This window comes from Haliotis cracherodii, unplaced genomic scaffold, assembly GCF_022045235.1.
Source record: "Haliotis cracherodii isolate W230 unplaced genomic scaffold, xgHalCrac1.p SCAF_2, whole genome shotgun sequence".
NCBI lineage: Eukaryota > Metazoa > Mollusca > Gastropoda > Lepetellida > Haliotidae > Haliotis > Haliotis cracherodii.
The window spans coordinates 57,863,871-57,884,749 of NW_027266275.1; the positions used below are offsets into that span (position 1 = coordinate 57,863,871).

Below are 20,879 nucleotides of genomic sequence, written 5' to 3' on the forward strand. Positions count from 1 at the left end.
TTAAAGTTGAAAATTATTCAGGTCAGTCTGACAGTGTATCAGTGCATCAATATAAATGTTAAATAAGTTTTTATAACATTTAATATTCTTTAGTGCATTGGTTATTCTTGAGTTACGATGTACAAATTGCTGCTTGGACTGCATGGAAACAACTCAGCACTACCCCCTGGCCTGACTTTATCTAATATTATCAGAAAGTATTGTATTAAAGTGCCAGTAGAATTTCACTCTTTTTAAGCTGTCACTGTTCGGGGCAGTAACATTTCATGCTAAGTTGCATCCATGTTGTAAGTTTGTATTTTTCAAATACGCCTGTGCCATGTATTTGTCAGATTTGTGTGTGTCATAATGTCCTATGTTAACTAAGAAACTATACCAGTGTCCGGGGCATGGGTGGCCCAGTCGTCTAAGGTGCCGCGATTCGCTGTGCAGAGTTGCGTCCCTTGGGCACGCCAGAAACCTAGGATTGTGGGTTTGAATCCCGGTTCGCCCCAATTATGTTTCTAGGTTTGTCAGCACCATACCCATGCTCGTGGGTTTCACCGAAGTGGTAAACGTCTTAGACCAGCATCACTTCGGGCTTTCCTCCCTCATTAAGCTGACACGCCGTGATATAACTGGAATAATGTTAAAAGTGGCGTTAAGCCAAACTCACTCACTCATTTCATTTTACCGACTTTGATCAAACTCACACATGCTCAAAATTAAAGTCTGTTTTACATTTGAATTTTGAAGGGACAAATCAAGTGTGTTTGATGTAAAAACATCTAAGTGAAAAAATGCGTTGAAATGTTGGAAATTTGGGCGCATTCAGGAAAAGACTGTGAAGGGATTGCTTCTTTTTCTACATGTGTAGTTCAAAGTGGTAAACGTCTTAGACCTGCATCACTTCAGGCTTTTCTCCCACATTAAGCAGACACGCCGTGATATAACTGGAATACTGTTTAAAGCGGCGTTAAACCCAACTCACTCACAATACCAGTGTCAACACACTGGTCTGCAACTTAGGCTCAGCAGGTACATACATGGAAGGTGGCTGGCCATGTGTTTTCCAGGTTCAGTTTTGGCATTCATCGATAATTTCTTGTTAATATCTGTACAAATTAATCATAGCAAATATAATCCGCTGGTAATCTGCCAGGTGTGAAGTTCCCTGTGAAGTGTTCTCCCATGGATACTTCAGAAATAAGCAAACACACACTTTCTTATCTTCGACCAAATGGCAATCTGTTCATTGCCTCTTAGCACCGTGTTACCATGGATACAGATGTGTAAACCTCCCCCTGCCCACATGATGATATCTCGGGTAGGATTTTCAAATCTACAACACTAATCTAACCTTTGCATGCTGAGTGCAACCAAGAGGACCAGGTCAGTATGGACGTTGGTTTTTCTAAAAGTACTAGTTGTAGTACAATGGGAATCTCTGCTAATTCCTCCTATCAGGCTATTTGTCGAAGAGTAATTCCTGGTTCTGCACATGCAAGAAGACTTAGGCATTGCTACTCTATAGGCATGGAGTGAGTGATGGAGGTGGTTGTAGGTACTGAGCTCTGGCTCAAGTGACAGGCGACACAATTTGCCGTTTTTGCATTGTTTTTTAGCATACTTCTTGGTTACACCCCATGGTAAATCCAGGGTGAAATATATCCCCCCAGTACCCCATGCTTGTTGTAAAAGTGGACAACAAAGAATGGTGTTTTAAATTAAATGTGTGGTTTATCTGATAATGTGTCTTTATACCGTAGTGTTGTAGATTTGTGATCATTCTATCAACCTCATATTTGCCTGGTCTAAGATATCATTCACGGGCTAATATGTTTGTTTATCAAAATATTGCTGATTGCAGCCTAAAACCACACTCACTTGCTCACTCTAAACAGAATTGAGTGAATGAATGTTGTTTTACACCCAGTTCAGCCATTTTGTCAAATGTATCACGTCAACCTCTGAGCTTGGATCAGACAAACCAATGGTTGACAGTATGAGCTACAATCCAAGCCATTGGAGTATGATAACACTCACTAAGCAGGAGTCCTGCCCAGGAATTGAGACAAATTGTAGAAATACTGAGAGGGTGTCATGATACCGTTGCCAATACTTCTGTCACAATAGTATGTGTGTATCATGATCGATACTTTGCACCGTTCCTGCATGATATTCTACATGGTCCTTGTGCCCCAGCTAACAAGAGGTTGTTGCTTTAGACCAGTTTTTGTTTCATCTAATTTAGAAAATAGTAAATAAAAAAAATGAAAAAAATGATTTAGGACCAGTGAAGATGTGGGATAGAATTGTTGTAAGAGGTGATTGCTTGTCGTAAGACGTAACTAAAGGGATTGGGTGCTCAGAATTGCTGACTTTGTTTATGTGTGTCATCGTATCCCAATTACGTAGGCCGATGCTCATAATGTCAATCACTGGATTGTCTGGTCAAGACTCAAATATTTACGATCTGCAGTCATAAAGCTGGAATATAGCAGAGTGTGGCCTTAAACCATGGAAAAGGGTTGACTTAATATTGGGTTCATTTTAGAACTGTGAATAGTATACGCAATCGGATTAGAACTGTGATAGGCACAAGGGTAATGCTATACCAGGAAGACTGCATGCCAGGTAATTGCAGATCTTCTGGATACTTTTATTTTTAAATTGATACAGAATATAAACATGAATCTATTCATACGTAGGCGTATCCTGTACTATATCGTCAAATCTATGATGCATCAAACGTCAGTGGGTCGTGACAACCCTGGTACTGGGGCTATAAGCCTGCTCTTGAGGCTTTGAATTATGCAACAATTTCTTTGCGATGAAATCATTAATACTGTTTATTAATATCCTCCTAGATTGATGGTTTCTTTGAAGTGGTACAGCTGGTGTTATTCTTCCAAATGATAGACCAACTCATAAAATGTATATTAAAGTTTATTTTGGGTTTTATTCTTCGGGAAATATTGATTGCAGGATGTAATATTTCGTTGAATTTTTTTCTAATGTAGAATTTTGTTTGCTGATGATTGTTCAAGAATTCCATGTATGTTATACAAAACATTTGCAGTAGGGCCTTCAGAAGCAGTGGAAAGCTGGAAGAGTCTCAAACTCAGGCATCTTTTAAACAACATGTTTTCTTGCTACAATTCCTGATGTGAATGTAAATACTTGATTCAAAGTTCTTCCATCCATCAATCTTGATTGCTTAAGTCTATTAGGTCCTTTTGTGAAATCTTGATTAGATTTGAAAATCACAGCGAGACTAATGAAATTCTGTTGAATTGTCATATTTCAAGATGGTGGACATTTGGAGCAGAAAGACAAATTTCAGCTAACTTGTCAGTTTTTAGTTTCATTTGTTCATTGGATCAATAGACAACATCTGAATTTGAATCACAGTGCTTGCAACAGTACAACTGAGTAAAGATTAGCAAATAGGATAGTGAGGAATGGGGTCCATGTTTGTCAGTAGAATATGCAGTAGGTGATTGGTATGGATTCCTCTTGTAAATTACACACGATTGGACAGACTGCAATGTGCGATGATTGATGACATGTGGAGAGCAATGAAATTGTTCCATCTCTTTTCCCAGCCAATAAATCGGCCACAGAGGCACCAGCATCTACTGATATACACTGGACAATGACCTTAATCAAGCCTCAGCAATTCATGTCCTTCTCCACTATGTTGTGAAATATGGACTGACGGGTTCTTGTGGCCATTGTAGAAGCCTTGAACTATCTGACTGAGAGTCATTGGATACTTTCTGAAGGAAGCACTTGACAACTGGGAGAGCTCCAGTTTCTCTGTGGCATCAGCTTGGGATGGCATAGTTTCATGTTAGGTCAATGTTTGTTGAAAAGCAAGGAATTACCAAGTCTGTAGTGGCCACAAGTGCTAGAAGATGGAGCGATGAGTTGAGTTTTTGACAAGCAGCGTTTTGTCAGTCCAGACATTTAAATTATTTCCCTAGTTCCTGTGTCATTCAATTCAAAATCAGTCAACACTAAAAAGAAAACTTTGTTACAGTCTTTATTTGGTTAATTCAATTGCAAGTATTCTGAGCTTCTGTTGTGTCAATGATTTTGATCATGCTAAGATGACAAAACCTTGAATAACTTGCCCAAACTGTTATACTGTTTAACAGAGACGTGAGTCAATGACATTGTATCGATTTTCATTAATTAAATTTTCAAAGCAAATAAAACCATCAGTCCAGTTAAGAAAACCAATGGCTTTTTGTGATGTCAAAGGGAGGTAGGATTACTTGGGCTATTTCTGAATGACAAGAGAGCTCTTCCCACTGCTCTGATGTCCTTTGTTTTTTTTCACACATGGATTTTAAGGGACTACTGCTTCACATTAGAAACTTGTGAGTTACTTTGTATTTGTCTTGGGATTCCATATTGACTACTCTGGCATGGAATAATGGTCAGTATGGATGACAGCCGACTATGGCAAGAGCTGTGTACATATTATAGCCTGAGTTCAGTGTGTGAATGTAGTTTTACTCCACTTCTATCAATATTCCCATAATATTATGATGGGGATGTAAAAGGTGGGAAATTAAAGTCAGATCTTTGGCATTATGAGTGAATGGTATAAGATGCTAGAGCGGAGAAGGGGATGAGATGGGGATGCTAGACCTGAAGAGGGGTGAGACTGGGATACTAGAGCTGAAGAGCAGGTGAGATTGGGAACTTGAGCTTAAAAGGGGTGAGATTTGGATGCTAGAAAGGGGGTGAGATTGGGATGTTAGAGGTGAAGAAGGAATAAGATTGGGATGCTGGAGCTGAAGAGGGGGTGAAATTGGGATGCTAGAGATGAAAAGGGGTGAGATTGGTATGTTAGAGCTGTAAAAAAGGTGAGAATAGGATACTAGAGATGAGAAGGGGTGAGAATGGTATGTTAGAGCTGTAAAAATGGTGAGAATAGGATACTAGAGATGAGAAGGGGTGAGATTGGTATGTTAGAGCTGTAAAAGGGGTGAGAATAGGATACTAGAGATGAGAAGGGGTGAGATTGGTATGTTAGAGCTGTAAAAATGGTGAGAATAGGATACTAGAGATAAGAAGGGGTGAGATTGGTATGTTAGAGCTGTAAAAATGGTGAGAATAGGATACTAGAGATGAGAAGGGGTGAGATTGGTATGTTAGAGCTGTAAAAATGGTGAGAATAGGATACTAGAGATGAGAAGGGGTGAGATTGGTATGTTAGAGCTGTAAAAGGGGTGAGAATAGGATACTAGAGATGAGAAGGGGTGAGAATGGTATGTTAGAGCTGTAAAAGGGGTGAGAATAGGATACTAGAGATGAGAAGGGGTGAGATTGGTATGTTAGAGCTGTAAAAATGGTGAGAATAGGATACTAGAGATGAGAAGGGGTGAGATTGGTATGTTAGAGCTGTAAAAGGGGTGACAATAGGATACTAGAGATGAGAAGGGGTGAGAATGGTATGTTAGAGCTGTAAAAGGGGTGACAATAGGATACTAGAGATGAGAAGGGGTGAGATTGGTATGTTAGAGCTGTAAAAGGGTGACAATAGGATACTAGAGATGAGAAGGGGTGAGAATGGTATGTTAGAGCTGTAAAAGGGGTGAGAATAGGATACTAGAGATGAGAAGGGGTGAGAATGGTATGTTAGAGCTGTAAAAGGGGTGAGAATAGGATACTAGAGATGAGAAGGGGTGAGAATGGTATGTTAGAGCTGTAAAAAGGGTGAGAATATAGGATACTAGAGATGAGAAGGGGTGAGAATGGTATGTTAGAGCTGTAAAAGGGGTGATAATATAGGATACTAGAGATGAGAAGGGGTGAGAATGGTATGTTAGAGCTGTAAAAGGGGTGAGATTGGTATGTTAGAGCTGTAAAAGGGGTGAGAATAGGATACTAGAGATGAGAAGGGGTGAGAATGGTATGTTAGAGCTGTAAAAAGGGTGAGAATATAGGATACTAGAGATGAGAAGGGGTGAGAATGGTATGTTAGAGCTGTAAAAGGGGTGATAATATAGGATACTAGAGATGAGAAGGGGTGAGAATGGTATGTTAGAGCTGTAAAAGGGGTGAGAATGGTATGTTAGAGCTGTAAAAGGGGTGAGATTGGTATGTTAGAGCTGTAAAAGGGGTGAGAATAGGATACTAGAGATGAGAAGGGGTGAGAATGGTATGTTAGAGCTGTAAAAAGGGTGAGAATATAGGATACTAGAGATGAGAAGGGGTGAGAATGGTATTGGGCTGGTTCATAAGACTCCAGGGCCTACAAGAGAAACTACCAATTCCATTGCTACTATTCAGCACCTCATAATGGTTTCTGACATGTTTTGTTTTTGTTAAGAATTATTGGTTTCTGACATTTTGACCTGTCACCTATTAGTGTTGCTGTTTCTTCTTAATATCCTGTGCATGTTAAGGTGAAACATATTATATACATCAAAACTATGTGTGTGTCCGTATTATGACAGTTTGCTTGCTATTATCCCAAGACCTGAAACATTTACATATTCCATCTATCTTCGTGGATGTAATGGATATTAAATTGTGGGTGGTTGTCACTTTTATCTTCTTTGAGTAGTCACAGAATATTGCGTTGCAGAAATTTGCAATCTAGATGCGGATGTCTCTGTTCTGCAAACTGCATGGAAATAGCAGTTTGAGAGGTGCCAAGATGTGAATCAGTGATAGAGCAAGATAGCCTAGTGTCGAGTGGTAGGCCCCAGTCAGGCCCGGTATTATTAACAGGTTTCTCAAAATACTGATATAGCCGTGAAAACAGGTGGAAATAAGAAGTTGTTGCTTGAATGCTGGTGTTTGTAATTTTTGGATGCCAACCCAAACAATATGATTAACCTTCCTATACAGAGCGCTTGGTTGGGGTGAATACTTAGGGGTCAAGCAACTCTACCTGTGGAAATTATGGCACAGCCGTCAGATATGATAGGGCCTGGGTACTGTACAGAATTGTTTGTTCACAGGGGTCACTAACCAAGGCCCCTACCCCCACTGCATGTATGATATGTAATGTGTAGTGGGTGGAGGGTCACGGCTACCCAACAATGTATGTATAATATATACCATATTCGACGTAATAAGCACCCACGGCGATATTTGCTAATATATTGGCTAGTGAACAATCCCAATTAGCACCCCTTCCGATTGATCAATGTACACTTATTTATTCGTGTATAATACGCACTCGTGTGTTTTATGCACCCTTAATTATGGGCAATTCAATTTTGGAAAATATATCTGAGTTTTCTTTTGTATCATTTCAGGCTGTCAGCATAAACCACGAAATTTACGATCTTTCAGCTCTGTTTCCTTTATCACCAAAATTATATTTTGATAAGAGCCCCCTATTTTTAATTTTGAGAGCGCCCTGAGCGCTTATTACGTCGAATACAGTAACATATATTGTTGTGTGTTTGAAGTGGATTTTGTTGGAGTCTACGATATGTATTGCCTATCAGAATTAGTGAGATCTGTGACATTAGAACCATAAAAACTGATTTAGTGAGTGAATAACATTCAACACTGCATCAGCAAGTACTGTAGTTAAACTCTATCAACAGTAATTTATTTTCTGTTGCCTTTCTGAAGCGGTTGCACAATTTTTGAAGGTTTAATGACAGTCAAGATTTTGTATGTTTTTGAGTTGAAATTTTTCTGTTCTGTATTTGAAGAAGATTTATCTTGAGAAATGTTGCGAATGGACAGCCCACATTTGTGAATGTCATGTGCTGATTAAAGGAGTAGGGTCATGAATAATGGATAAGGCGCTCTACCCTGAGGACGAGCCATCGTGGCATACCTGATGGTGTTCCTGCTGAAGGAAACCTTCTTCTTGACTGCCAGTATTGGGCTTCAGAACGCTGTGAATATATTTCTGTATATATATGGCTGTCAGGGTCGGACTGTAGCAGGCAGATTAAGGAGCATATCTTGGACTGGTATTATCAGATTGTGTTAACTGTTTTGACTTGCGAGTTATTGTTGGCTGATAAATGCTGTTATGAATAAATGTCGTGTGTGGCTTCCTCTTGGAGAAGGGGCTTATTGTGTAGTGGGCTTATTGCAGCATGATATCATCATCATCATCACTATCATCATCATCATCATCCAATGGGATGAACATGAAAATTGGTTAGCCATGTAGGCAATGTGTTTGCTCATAAATCATAAACTGGGTTTGATTCCATATATGGTTAAAATAATTAGGTTTTTCTTGGTTTGCCCATATATTGGATATTTGAAAAACAATTTTGAGGATGTTCATGTAAAACCCTATCATCAGCATCATTGTCATCATCAGCATCACCAGGCAGTGTTCGAAATTAATGGGACTCCTGGGGTCCTAGAGGCCTTTTCCTTTGATACTTGAATCTAGGGATCCCCTATATCTGTCACTTGTAACTATAGGGTTATGACAAGGACCCCCTGACTTTGTAATCAGTCATGAGTTATTACCATACAGTGTCGTAGGATACACTCAATGGCCCTTCCCTGTTGACTCGGCCTCCAGCGCCCCATGCTTGTTTTAAATGCTGACTACCAGTGATGAGGATACCAAGGTTATTGTGTGTCACTCTGCCCAAACTCCATCGTTTGCTGCCCTTGCTGTCAACCACTGGTTTGTCTAACCCAGATTGGATTGTTTCAAGCTGCCAGGCTATAGCAGGAACACAACATTACTAAATCTTTGAAGTGAATGAATCAGATATTTGCTATATTTACAAATGATACAGTACCCTCACTGCAACTACACAAACACAAAGAATTAACTGTCTCAACTCTCATGATGTACTCTTCCATTAATGTTGATTTGTTTCTTTGTACCTCTGCACTTTGCCATATCCAAGCTATATGACGACAGTCTGTAAATAATCAGGCCTGAACCAGACAATCCAGTGACTGATGATGTGAAGAATGGCCATGCAGTTTTGGCACGGTGACACGCTATCAGCCAAGTGACCAAGTCTTTGTGGGGACCTGTTCTAACCGTGAATACAGTGTTATGTTGAGGCTATGTTCTGCTGTATGTTTATGCCTGGGTGTTTCTCTGCTTGCAGTACCTTGGAGGCAAGGTGTTGGTGAGCCACAGTGAGCATGCTGCCGACTGGCCACCATCATATACATCGTTACAGGCCGGCCAGGGGGACATGAGGGCCTCCAGCCCTGCCAAGGACACCCACAGCCCTGCCAACAGTAACCGCAACAGCGCTGCCAGCAGTGACAGCGGCAGGGGAGTCAGCACTGGACATCTAGAACCTAAGGTTGGCGCATGTGTTGATGTTAGGTTTACTTCCCTCATCAGATGTAGTCGCTGGCTCCAGGCACCATGGAGATCCAGCCACACTGCCATCTAATCTGATCCTTGTTAGCTGCATCAGAAAAATTTGACTGACTTAAGAATGTGTGAATTGATCCGAATGTATGGGAAAGAAGAACACTTGGTCTTTGTTGGGAGAGAGCTGGAGGGTTGTCTCAACATTGCAACCTGCTATGTTCCCACAACCCACAGCCCTGATCCTTGTATGCACCAACCCACCCAGGCCAAGGTGCATATTATCTTACCCCACCCTTCTTGCTGAAGACCTTACCGTACTCCCAACCCCACACCCTATGCTCCACATCACTCTCTCTTCCCCTCCCCTCCCTCACCCCTCACCCCCAATCCCCAACCCCCAAACCCTCACCCCCACACTGCTACTGAATAACGAGATGAATATCTCACTGTCAGTCAACCTATTAGGAGCTGAATGAAATTATTAAATATCTAAAATATAAGTAAACAGTTTGAACACCTGAACAAGCATGTGCTTGCAGTTGCACTTCCATGTGCATTTGTAAACCTAGGATGTGTCAGGCGAGCACTGGCTCGAAGGCAGATGCAGCTATATGCACACTGCATCTATTTACTAACATGGATCTATTCCCAATCTGCAGAGACCAAGTCAGCACTGCAATAACAGACCCACTGACCTGTATGCTCGTCAGTATTTACATCGCCAGTCTTGTGGTGCACCGCCACATCAGCTTCTTTCATCTTCATCGGGTGTAATTTCTAGAGAAATTAACAGCGGATGCTGTGTGCTTGTACGTTTTTCTAATGCCACATTTTTAACAGACTGAGCAGATTTGTAGAGAGTTTGTATTTAATGAAGTCAGAATTGTAATCTCGATCAGACATCAGGTAATGAAATTGAAGACATTTTCAAATTTGATAAGCCAAGTAAATAAATTTGGTTGAAGATTTAACTGATTGTACACACAGACTTCCTTCTGGATTTAAGACTTCAGACAATTTGAATTGATGGTAAACTGAACACCACTGTGCGGATGTCATACTTGTATTTAATTAAGATGTACACTTCTATATCCATACTAGGTTGAGGCAGAATGTTCATCTATCTCTGATGAGAAAGGGGCGGCTGGGTAGCCTAGTGGTTAAAGCGTTCACTCGTCACGCCAAAGACCCGGGTTCGATTCCCAACATGGGTACAATGTGTGAAGCCCATTTCTGGTGTCCCCTGCCGTGATATTGCTGGAATATTGCTAAAAGCAGCGTAAAACCATACTCACTCACTCTGATGAGAAAAACTCTGAAAAGTTTCAAAAGACCTCAAGATGATTGACTTTTCATTTTGTTATGAATCAACTAAGCTGGTATGTCACAGTATGTCAGTGGTGCATTGATATGCATGTTGTCATATCAGCAAGAGCTAGTTGGTTGAAAGATGTTTGGTTCCAAGTCACTGTGAGTTTGGAATATAGGTTTTGGTAATTCAGAATGAAGGAGTTCTTGTCATAATCCTAATGCCAAAAATGACTTAGAAGCTCTCTCGATTAAAGTACTATTGCAGAAACCTCAGGAATCCATTAATTTCTGAATTACATCCATGGTGTCTGTCCTTGTTGGTTATGTGTATTGATTTGTGGCGCAGTTGGGATGTTAAAGAAGTCCTTAGCTTGTCCAAGGAAGTCCTTAGCTTGTCCAAGGATGTCCTTAGCTTGTCCAAGGGAGTCCTTAGCTTGTCCATGGATGTCCTTAGCTTGTCCTTAGCTTGTCCAAGGGTGTCCTTAGCTTGTCCAAGGATGTCCTTAGCTTGTCCAAGGATGTCCTTAGCTTGTCAAAGGGTGTCCTTAGCTTGTCCAAGGATGTCCTTAGCTTGTCCAAGGGTGTCCTTAGCTTGTCCAAGGGTGTCTTTAGCTTGTCCAAGGGTGTCCTTAGCTTGTCCAATGATGTCCTTAGTTTGTCCAAGGGTGTCCTTAGCTTGTCCATGGATGTCCTTTGCTTGTCCAAGGATGTCCTTAGCTTGTCCAAGGATGTGCTTAGTTTGTCCATGGAAGTCCTTAGCTTGTCCAAGGGTGTCCTTAGCTTGTCCAAGGGTGTCCTTAGCTTGTCCAAGGGTGTCCTTAGCTTGTCCAAGGGTGTCCTTAGCTTGTCCTAAGATGTCCTTATCCAAGGGTGTCCTTAGCTTGTCCAGATGTCCTTAGCTTGTCCAAGGATGTCCTTAGCTTGTCCAAGGATGTCCATAGCTTGTCCAAGGGTGTCCTTTGCTTGTCCAAGGGAGTCCTTAGCTTGTCCATGGATGTCCTTAGCTTGTCCAAGGGTGTCCTTAGCTTGTCCAAGGATGTCCTTAGCTTGTCCAGATGTCCTGATGTCAGAGTTATGATGATTCAAATTATCCCAGGCATAGATCTGGTATTTGACATTTGTAGCTGATATCGGAAGATCCATCCTGTAATCAGTCTGTCATTATAAGTTGAACTATTGTCTTGTCTAGCTGTTCTGCAGACAGGTCTCTTAAAGAATTCACCAGAGACAAATGTTGATGTGCCTGGTAATTTTACGCTCCTCTATAAGTTTGAAGTAGAATACATCATTTAAAGTCTTTAACTGAACCTCATGCTAGTCATAAGAGCTGGGGGCGGTGGGGTAGCCAAGTGGTTAAAGTGTTAGCTCATCATGGGGAGGCTGTGTTACTTGGCTTATTGTGGGTCATGATACCCCAGTGGAATGGATCCATACTCGAATATCTACAGGTGCCGTGACAAGCAGATATAGTGCTGACTGTGGCGTATAACAACATTCACTCACTCACTCACTCACTCACTCACTCACTCCATTTCGTGTTTTTTGTTTGTCATTTTACCACAACACTCAACAATATTCCATTTCATAATTGAGTTTCGACCAATTTTACTCACTCACTCACTCACTCACTCACTCACTCACTCACTCCATTTCATGTTTTTTGTTTGTCAGTTTACCACAACACTCAACAATATTCCAGTACATAATTGAGTTTCAACCAATCCAGTGATTGATATTATGAGCAACAAACCATGCTGTTGTGATACGATGACATGCTACGTAGCAAGACCCGGAGCATGATGACCCGATTCATTAAGTCACCTCTTACCTCACCCCTCAAGTCACCTCACAACCAACATATGTTACCGGGGATCAGTTCTGACCCAGAATCCCCATGGGGCCTCCACTCTAAACAACAAGATAAGACTATCAGATTCCCAATAAGATGAGGAACAGCTAGTCTTGATCCTCAGTTACCTTGTTGCTGAATGTATGTGTATGTTTTCTTGATCTCATAATTTGTAGAGCCAAACTTGGCGCTGGGGAAAAAAGATTTGCAGAAACTATCACGATGTTGTTTGAGAGCAATATATTCTTCTCTGGAAACAAATATACACATACGGCGAATCTATTCTTGTGCACAGATGCATTCACATACATTAAAAACACATACACACCTTGAAAAGCATGCATGTAGCTAGTGTGTGTTGACTCATTTGTGTTTCTTATACCAACAGGCTTGCGGACCCTTTACACAAATAATGCACATCTCGGCTTCCGAAACAAGATCACTTCATCAAATGCTCAAACTCCCAAACTGTGCTTCTTCTTGCAGTCTTTCTTGGGAAGGTTTAGCCTAAAGGTTATAGAGACATTGGTTGTTTGTGATGCATATCTATTTATGAAATTAAACCTTCACCATAAACATACATACACTTTTGACAGGAATACATACTGAAACAAGTCAAGCTTTAGCAGTAGATGGCAGAAAGGCATTTTGAAAATACAAACAGTGGCATGATATTTATGGTAATGGCAAATGCTGGATTTGTGTTCGTATGGTGTTGGGAATGCAGAATTAGACATCAATGTTTGCCTGTTCGGGGGGGGGGGTGGGGGTCGTAAAACTTTATTGTTCTGTTGACTGGCTCAATCTTACAGAAAACTATATTCTCCTGGGGTTGCTCCCGAAAGCGATTAGCACAAAGGTGATCATAATGCCCATACTTTAACATAGACCATGACTGTCATAGCGCTATGATTGCTTTGTGGAACCAGGGCCCTGGGTGGGAGACAGTAATGTCAGATCATTCTTTTACAGTTCTGAAATCCAGCTATTTGTGATTCACAGCACACTGTACAAAGCATATGTGTCAGCCAAGAACAGAAAACTCACTTTATCATATTCTACATTAAAAAAATCAAGACAAGGCCAGCCAAAGTTCAACTCTAACTCTTAGGGGATTGATTGCTTTATTGTCAATCAGACATTTGACAGACAGATCACAACAAGAGTCTCGTTTTTGGGTAATTTAATCAGATATTCACAGAGGCCTTTTGAGACCAGGTGTTGAGGTTGGAGGGATTGTGGCCTGATCATATTAGACTTCTTACACTGGGCACTGGATGCAGGCAGTCTGTCATCTTGTACACTCACTATTCTGTAGTGAGTGAGTGAGTTGGGTTTTTAACGCCGCTTTTAACAGTATTCCAGTTATATCGCAGCGTGTCAGCTTAACGTGGGAGGAAAGCCTGAAGTGATGCAGGTCTCACATGTTTATCACTTCTGTGAAACCCATGAGCACAGGTATGGTGCTGACAAACCTAGAAATATAATCGGGACCAACCGGGATTCGAACCCACAGTCATAGGTTTCTGGCATGCCCAAGAGACACAACTCTGAAAAGCGAATCGCAGCGCCTTAGACGACTGGGCCACCCGTGCCCCCACTGTTCTGTAGTAGAGTGTGGGTTGTTCCATGCTCCGTGGACAAGAAGTAGAAGCTGTTGTATCTTGCTTTGTGGAGTTGTATCCCTGGGCTGCTAGATGTGCTGGTTGGGGGTTTGAATCCCAGACTCACCCAATTATGATTTGTAGGATCCAGATCCATGTTCATGTTTTTTTACCAAAATGGTAAGCATGAAAGATGTGAATCTCTTTGAGCTTTCCTGCCAGATTAAAACAAACTGACCATCATGAAATATCTGTTGTTTTGAACTCTAATACCATGTTGTTGTCATGCTGTGATGTTGTTAAATCTATTACCAAATTGTTGTCATATAGAGTTGTTGGGAAGTCCAACATTGCATTGTCATAAAGTGTTGTTGGAAGTCTAAAAAAACACATTGTCATACAGTGTTGTTGGAAGTCTAAAAAAACTCATTGTCATACAGTGTTGTTGGAAGTCTAAAAAAACACATTGTCATACAAGTGTTGTTGGAAGTCTAATATCACATTGTCGTACAGTGTTGTTGGAAGTGCAAGACCATGTGTTGTTGTACAGTGTTGTTGGAAGTCTAAGACCATGTGTTGTTGCACAGTGTTCTTGGAAGTCTAATATCACATTGTCGTACAGTGTTGTTGAAAGTGCAAGACCATGTGTTGTTGGAAGTCCAAGACCATGTGTTGTTGCACAGTGTTCTTGGAAGTCTAATATCACATTGTCGTGCAGTGTTGTTGGAAGTCCAAGACCATGTGTTGTTGTACAGTGTTGTTGGAAGTCCAAGACCATGTGTTGTTGTACAGTGTTGTTGGAAGTCCAAGACCATGTGTTGTTGCACAGTGTTCTTGGAAGTCTAATATCACATTGTCGTACAGTGTTGTTGGAAGTCCAAGACCCTATTGTTGTACAGTGTTGTTGGAAGTCTAAGACCCCGTTGTTATGTTGCAGGTACACAACCTGGTGAATGTGCAGGTGTCGAGCCAGCACCGTCTGTCAGGCCAGAGTTATGAGTCAGGTGTGTCGTCCAGACAGAGCTACCATTCTACGTCCAGTTCCAGCCTCGGTAGTCTTGACCGTCTAGAGGAATCTGGGTACACTAGCACCATCAACGTGGCGGAACTATTCCATGCCGGAATGCAGGTGAGTTAGCATCCCATCTGTGTGCAGTGACAGGTGCATAGCAAGCCAGTTGGTTCAATTCTTTTCTAACATTTCTGATTTTTAAAAATCCTTTTGAAACTTTGATTTTCTCCCTAACTCTTGACAAATTTGTTCAATCGACTTTAAACTCTTACCAAGATTTTAATTTGTTGAGAAAAGAATTAGGACATAACGATCAGTTGAGGTTTTTTGTTTTTGTCTTTCACATTTCTTTTGGGGGACACGGGTGGCCCAGTCGTCTAAGGTGCCGCGATTTGCTGGGCAGAGTTGCGTCCCTTGGGCACGCCAGAAACCTATGATTGTGGGTTCAAATCCTGGTTCGCCCCGACTATGTTTCTAGGTTTGTCATCACCATAACCGTGCTCGTGGGTTTCACCAAAGTGGTAAACGTCTGAGACCTGCATCACTTTGGGCTTTCCTTCCACATTAAGGTGACACGCCACGATATAACTGGAATACTGTTAAAAGTGACGTTAAACCCAACTCACTCACTCACACTCACTCACATATATTTCTTTCCTTAAAAAAAGTCATTTCCATTGTTATAAATAAAAATAATTATATCCGTACAGGCAGACCAGAAGACTTTCATGGATTTTTACAGGACGGCAACTAGCCAATCAAATAGCTAGCTTATTTAGTGAGTAATGATAAATAATTATACGTTTGTATTTCTAGGACCATGAGGTGCTCCACGCATGGCTGTGTGACCTGAAGTTTGAAGAGTACTATGACAAGTTCAGCCAAGCTGGATACGACATGCCCACCATATCACGCATGACTCCTGAGGTAAGTCACATGACTCCTGACAGTAAGTCGCAGCTGAATTTGTTGTACAATATTTTACTACCTTGTGAATATTTTTTTCTATGTTCTGCAATTTATGAAATTAAGAGTGGTTTGGGGTCTTTAAGGACCTACGGCATTTGTATTTAGTGTCAACCCTGAATCTTAAACTTTTAACATTGGGGTTATGACAAAGATTTTCATGCTTAATTTCGAACAATGTTCTGTGTGCATTATCTTAAATACGTAGTGCAGGCAGATCCTTGAATTAAAAAAGTTTGAAGTTAACAAAAACACATACAGGTTGACACATAAGTAGGGGTGACTATTGGTCTGGAAATGCGATAACTATTGATATTGAAAGAAACTATTGTGATAAATATCGATAGATTTCAGTGTATCATTTTAGATGGATTTTAGAGTTGAATTAAACCTTGGAACTGAAGTTTCCTTTGATTGTGATAACCCTAACAACAAATAAAAAGTAAAGTTTGAAATATGACCGATTTGTTTTGTTTTTTACTCAAATAATTAAAGAAAAAGAAACTTCCACATTGCCATGTGTAAATTACTACCACTCATGATCCAAAGAAAAATAAATTTGAACAGCATTGCATGTATTTTATTGATATGGTAAATAAAATCGAAACTATCGATATCCCTAACTGAAATCGATACTATTGATCGGAAACTGATTTAACAATTGATTTATTGTCTTTTAAGTGCTTACCAATAGGAATATGTCAATATTTCGATTTATCGTCACACACCTACACATAAGGTGTCTGAAAGTGCATTTGTGCATTTTCTGGGGGGATGGGAGAAGGGGGTGCCTTCGGGAACCACCGATGAGTGCTAGGATACCACAGTTGTAACAGTGTTTGATGGTCACTCTGAAGCCTACCTAGGTTCACATCAGTATAAATGTGTGAAGCTCATCCTTGTTGTCTTCAGCAGTGTGATGTTTTGTGCTGAACAAAACGTTAAACTATGACAACTCGCTTATTATCTAGACAACTGAAATATGCAATACACACATCGTGAAGATGCTGAACTGTAGATAATGTAAGTATGGTATGTTGTCTTTGCAGGATTTGACAGCTATTGGGATTACCAAGCCAGCGCATCGGAAGAGGTTAAAAGCTGAGATAGCACGCATGAATATTCATGATGGAATACCCGATTTCAAACCGGTATGTAAACATGCAGAACATGCTGTGTAAAGATCTACATGGAGATTGTCAAACCCTGCCCATCTGTAAGCCTTGATTGTGTAACAATGAAAACCTGTTACGTGAGACACTGTCAACCTCGCCTTCTGGGCCATTGTGATGGGAATGTCATGTAATTGAAGGTGGTGGAACAGGACCGGCAAATTGGCAGTCCCAGCGAATATGTTTCATTTAGGTAGTTTAAAGATCACATGTATCTTCTGACTCCAATTTTATGCCTGACAGTTGATAACCCCAACAAACCGGAGACAATGTCTCAAGTTCACACATGGCGCTGATTATGCAGTCTAGACCTGGACTTAAGCCGGGTTCCAAACCAGGGAGCACACTGCCCACTCACTCAAACTATATATCTGTGCTGGGGAAGATCATTATGGAGTAGTTTGGTAGTGAAATTCCCTCCACATCAGTTTAACCCATTAAGGTTTGCCTTAAGTCTTATAAGTCCGAACAGGGGTCATGGGTGGCCCAGTCGTCTTAGGCGCTGTGATTTGCTGGGCAGAGTTGCGTCCTTTGGGCACGCCACAAATCTATGATTGTGGGTTCAAATCCCGGTTCGCCGGTTATGTTTCTAGGTTTGTCAGCACCATACCCGTGCTCATGGGTTTCACCGAAGTGGTAAACGTCTGAGACCTGCATCACTTTGGGCTTCCCTCCCACATTAAGCTGACACACCGTGATATAACTGGGATACTGTTAAAAGAAGCATTAAGCCCAACTCGCTAACTCACTCACTATCAGGGACACAGGGATAGATTTTCTGATGTTCTGTACATAGTACTGTGATAGTGTATATAGCGTCTGAATGGATTTGGGGATTAATGGATCGGGTGGTCAGGTTCGGTGACTTGTTTGATTACATGTCATTGTGCCCCTATGGCATGGATCATTGCACACAATATTTATCATTGGATTGTCTGGTCCAGACTCTATTATTTACAGACCGACACAATATAGCTAGAATATTGCTGAGTCCTCGTTAAAAAACAGTAGTAAACAATTATATCTGTAAGAGACATGTTTTCCTGAAATGTAATGAAACTGTTACCATGGTTTCTGACTCACACGAAGTGGCCTGTGTTCATCCGTGTGTGGAGAAGAAATGTCATCTACAGCTAGTGGTTTAACAGATAGAACACAGGTGTTCACTTGCCTCATGTATAATAATATTAGCATAGCTTAGTGTATATAAGAGAGCTCCATGTTAGGTTGTACCACATACATTAGGCAGAGCTGGCCGGAGGATGTGGAGGGCCTTGGACCTTGGGTCTTGTTTATTTCACTTTGGTGGACTTTGTGTTGTGCTGAGCTGATGGTTGAGTTTGATGTAAAGTTCCAAGTAGAGGAAATTCACTTTGAGCAAGGGTTTAATACCAGCATTTCCACAGCAATTCAACTTCAGATTTTGGAATTTAAAACTTGATGTTTTTTCCTGTTTGTAGACTTGAGAAAGAATCGTTGCACAGCAATTCAGCTCTGACATTTGGAACGTATTGCTTACCTGATTTTCCTGTTTGTTTAACTTGAGAAACATAAGCAACTTTTCAAAATTGTTCTGAAAATTGAAAGTTTTTCACCTTCAAAGCAGGTTTAGGCTCATCTGTTTTGTTGTTTGGCTAAAGTAAACCTGCTTTTCCTGTGAAGAGTGTTTAGTGAAGAACATGATCTCTCGTTAGTTTGACAGTGTTAAACTGGTTGGCTGTGAAGCTGCCTTGCTGGTTCTCTATATAGACACGTCTGTTCAGACCCCCCCTGCTTGTAGGCCTGTACAACTAGACTGGCATCCTGCTGGTGTAGACAGGAGTGGTCACGCTGCCGAGGCGAACACCCGACCTACAGGGCCAACACACCTCCTGACATGAGGACATTTGACACGCACATTTCACGTTCCTTTCACATGCATTGCAGAATGACATGCTAGAGTGGCTGCATCTACTGGGCCTCGGACAATACTGCCAGACATTGACCGGCCAGGGTTACGACAACATCGACTTCGTCACCGACATCACTTGGGAGGACCTAGAGGAAATTGGCATTCAAAAACTAGGTCAGTAAATATTTACGTAGTCATTTTCATTTTCAATTCCAAAACAGGTTTAAGGTACATTGTTAAACCTGTATAGGAGTGGTTATTGTGTTAAAATAGAAAGCTTACCTTCACATAGTCTGTTGATGTGAGCTCTGTTTGGAGGTAAGGCTATGATCATTTCTTGTACTTTCTTGCATATATATATATAGGCTGGTGTAATTGCTGTTGCTAAATTTCTTAAGCGTCATGTTTGGAATGGATGAAGGTATTCCTATCTCCCCAGGGAAAGATAAAGAGAACTTATGTCTGTCTGTTTGAACACTGGAAAGAATTAACAGACATGAATTCAGTTGGTGCTGTTGCAGCTGCTGTGGTTATCGCTGTTAGATTGTAGCCATGTTCATTCTCTGCCCTTGTACAAATTTATCTATCTATAACACAGCTGTTAGTAAAGGTTATATATTCACATTTGCACCTGGGCTTCTGTTGAGATAATATTAAACCTTTGAGGACCTTTCTGTAAAGCTGGCACTAAATCTGTATCGAAACAAATTAGCAATGTAAATATTTTAGATAAGAATTTGTGTTTGTTTTATTTTGGGGAATTAATTCTTTATGGTTTTTATTTAGTTATACACATCAGTGATGATGATTAACTGGTTGTTTATTCCTTGCGTTAAGACTGGAAGGTAAAAAATCTGTCTAAACTGCTTGTATAAGTGAAGGGAAAGTCTTGCATCAAATATCGCTAGACGCCTTCCTCATGCCAAGTCAGTCTGAAGATTGACAAGCTTTAAGACCCAGCAGTTGTTGTCTGTGGGGTATGATTCAGGTGTTATGCTTGGCGCACAGCTGGACTGGGTTTGTTTTAATACATAATGGACCCAGCTATTGTAATCAGGGATGTAGTGATACCATCATTTGCTGATCCAGTAGAGAATGACAGGTTTTATCCTTGCATCATCCTGGAAATACCACCCTCATCTACAACGAGGGCTTCGGCATGGTTTCGGGTTTGTTTGAGCTTCACTGGGAGACATGTGCTAAAACAATTGCATTTTTCCTAAAATAAGTCAACACGTTCACAGTAGATCTGTCTTCTTGAAAAGATTACCGTTTTCATGTTTTGGATGAGGTATTTTTACAAATGTTGAAGGTTGTCAGTGATTAACAAAAAACTCACTATGTATGTTACCGACTTATAATCACCTGAGGGAATTGTGGTGGGATGATTACAGAGTTATCTCCCTTTAACACAGATCAATTATGATAGACAGCTGTGCAGGGGATCTGTGCTTGAAATATTTTACCCGGTTTTGCAATATGAACATGTATACAATTATTTCAGATTTGCTTTTTATTCTCTTAAATAGGTTCAAGTTGTTGAAGATAAACTGAAGTAACCAATTTTATGGATGGTTATTTTCTTTAAAAAATTGTTTGTTTAGGGGGTAGTGAAGTGTGAAGAAGAATTATGATAGACGAACGGCAGCATTGTGATGAAACATTTGAAATTGTTTTGGCAAGGCTCCAGCCCCATAAGGGCCAACGTTATGTGTAGTGAGCTGGTACCCTTGATCTAGTGATGAGTTAGATGATGGCTATATATATCCACCCCCTCCTGGGTAATGTAGGAAGTGA

The 20,879-nt window shown here is 40.8% G+C and overlaps 1 protein-coding gene across 4 annotated transcripts in view; it reads left to right on the forward strand.

Moving 5' to 3' along the window:
• LOC139468277 (caskin-2-like) overlaps window positions 1–20,879 on the forward strand; it is a 231,097-nt gene that overhangs the window by 200,749 nt on the left and 9,469 nt on the right. For all 4 annotated transcript variants that reach the window (XM_071250143.1, XM_071250144.1, XM_071250146.1 and 1 more), the window contains 5 exons: window positions 9,060–9,263; window positions 14,979–15,170; window positions 15,870–15,980; window positions 17,069–17,170; window positions 19,118–19,256. In XM_071250143.1, the coding sequence (XP_071106244.1) occupies window positions 9,060–9,263; window positions 14,979–15,170; window positions 15,870–15,980; window positions 17,069–17,170; window positions 19,118–19,256 (748 nt within the window). The remainder of the gene's footprint in view (window positions 1–9,059; window positions 9,264–14,978; window positions 15,171–15,869; window positions 15,981–17,068; window positions 17,171–19,117; window positions 19,257–20,879) is intronic.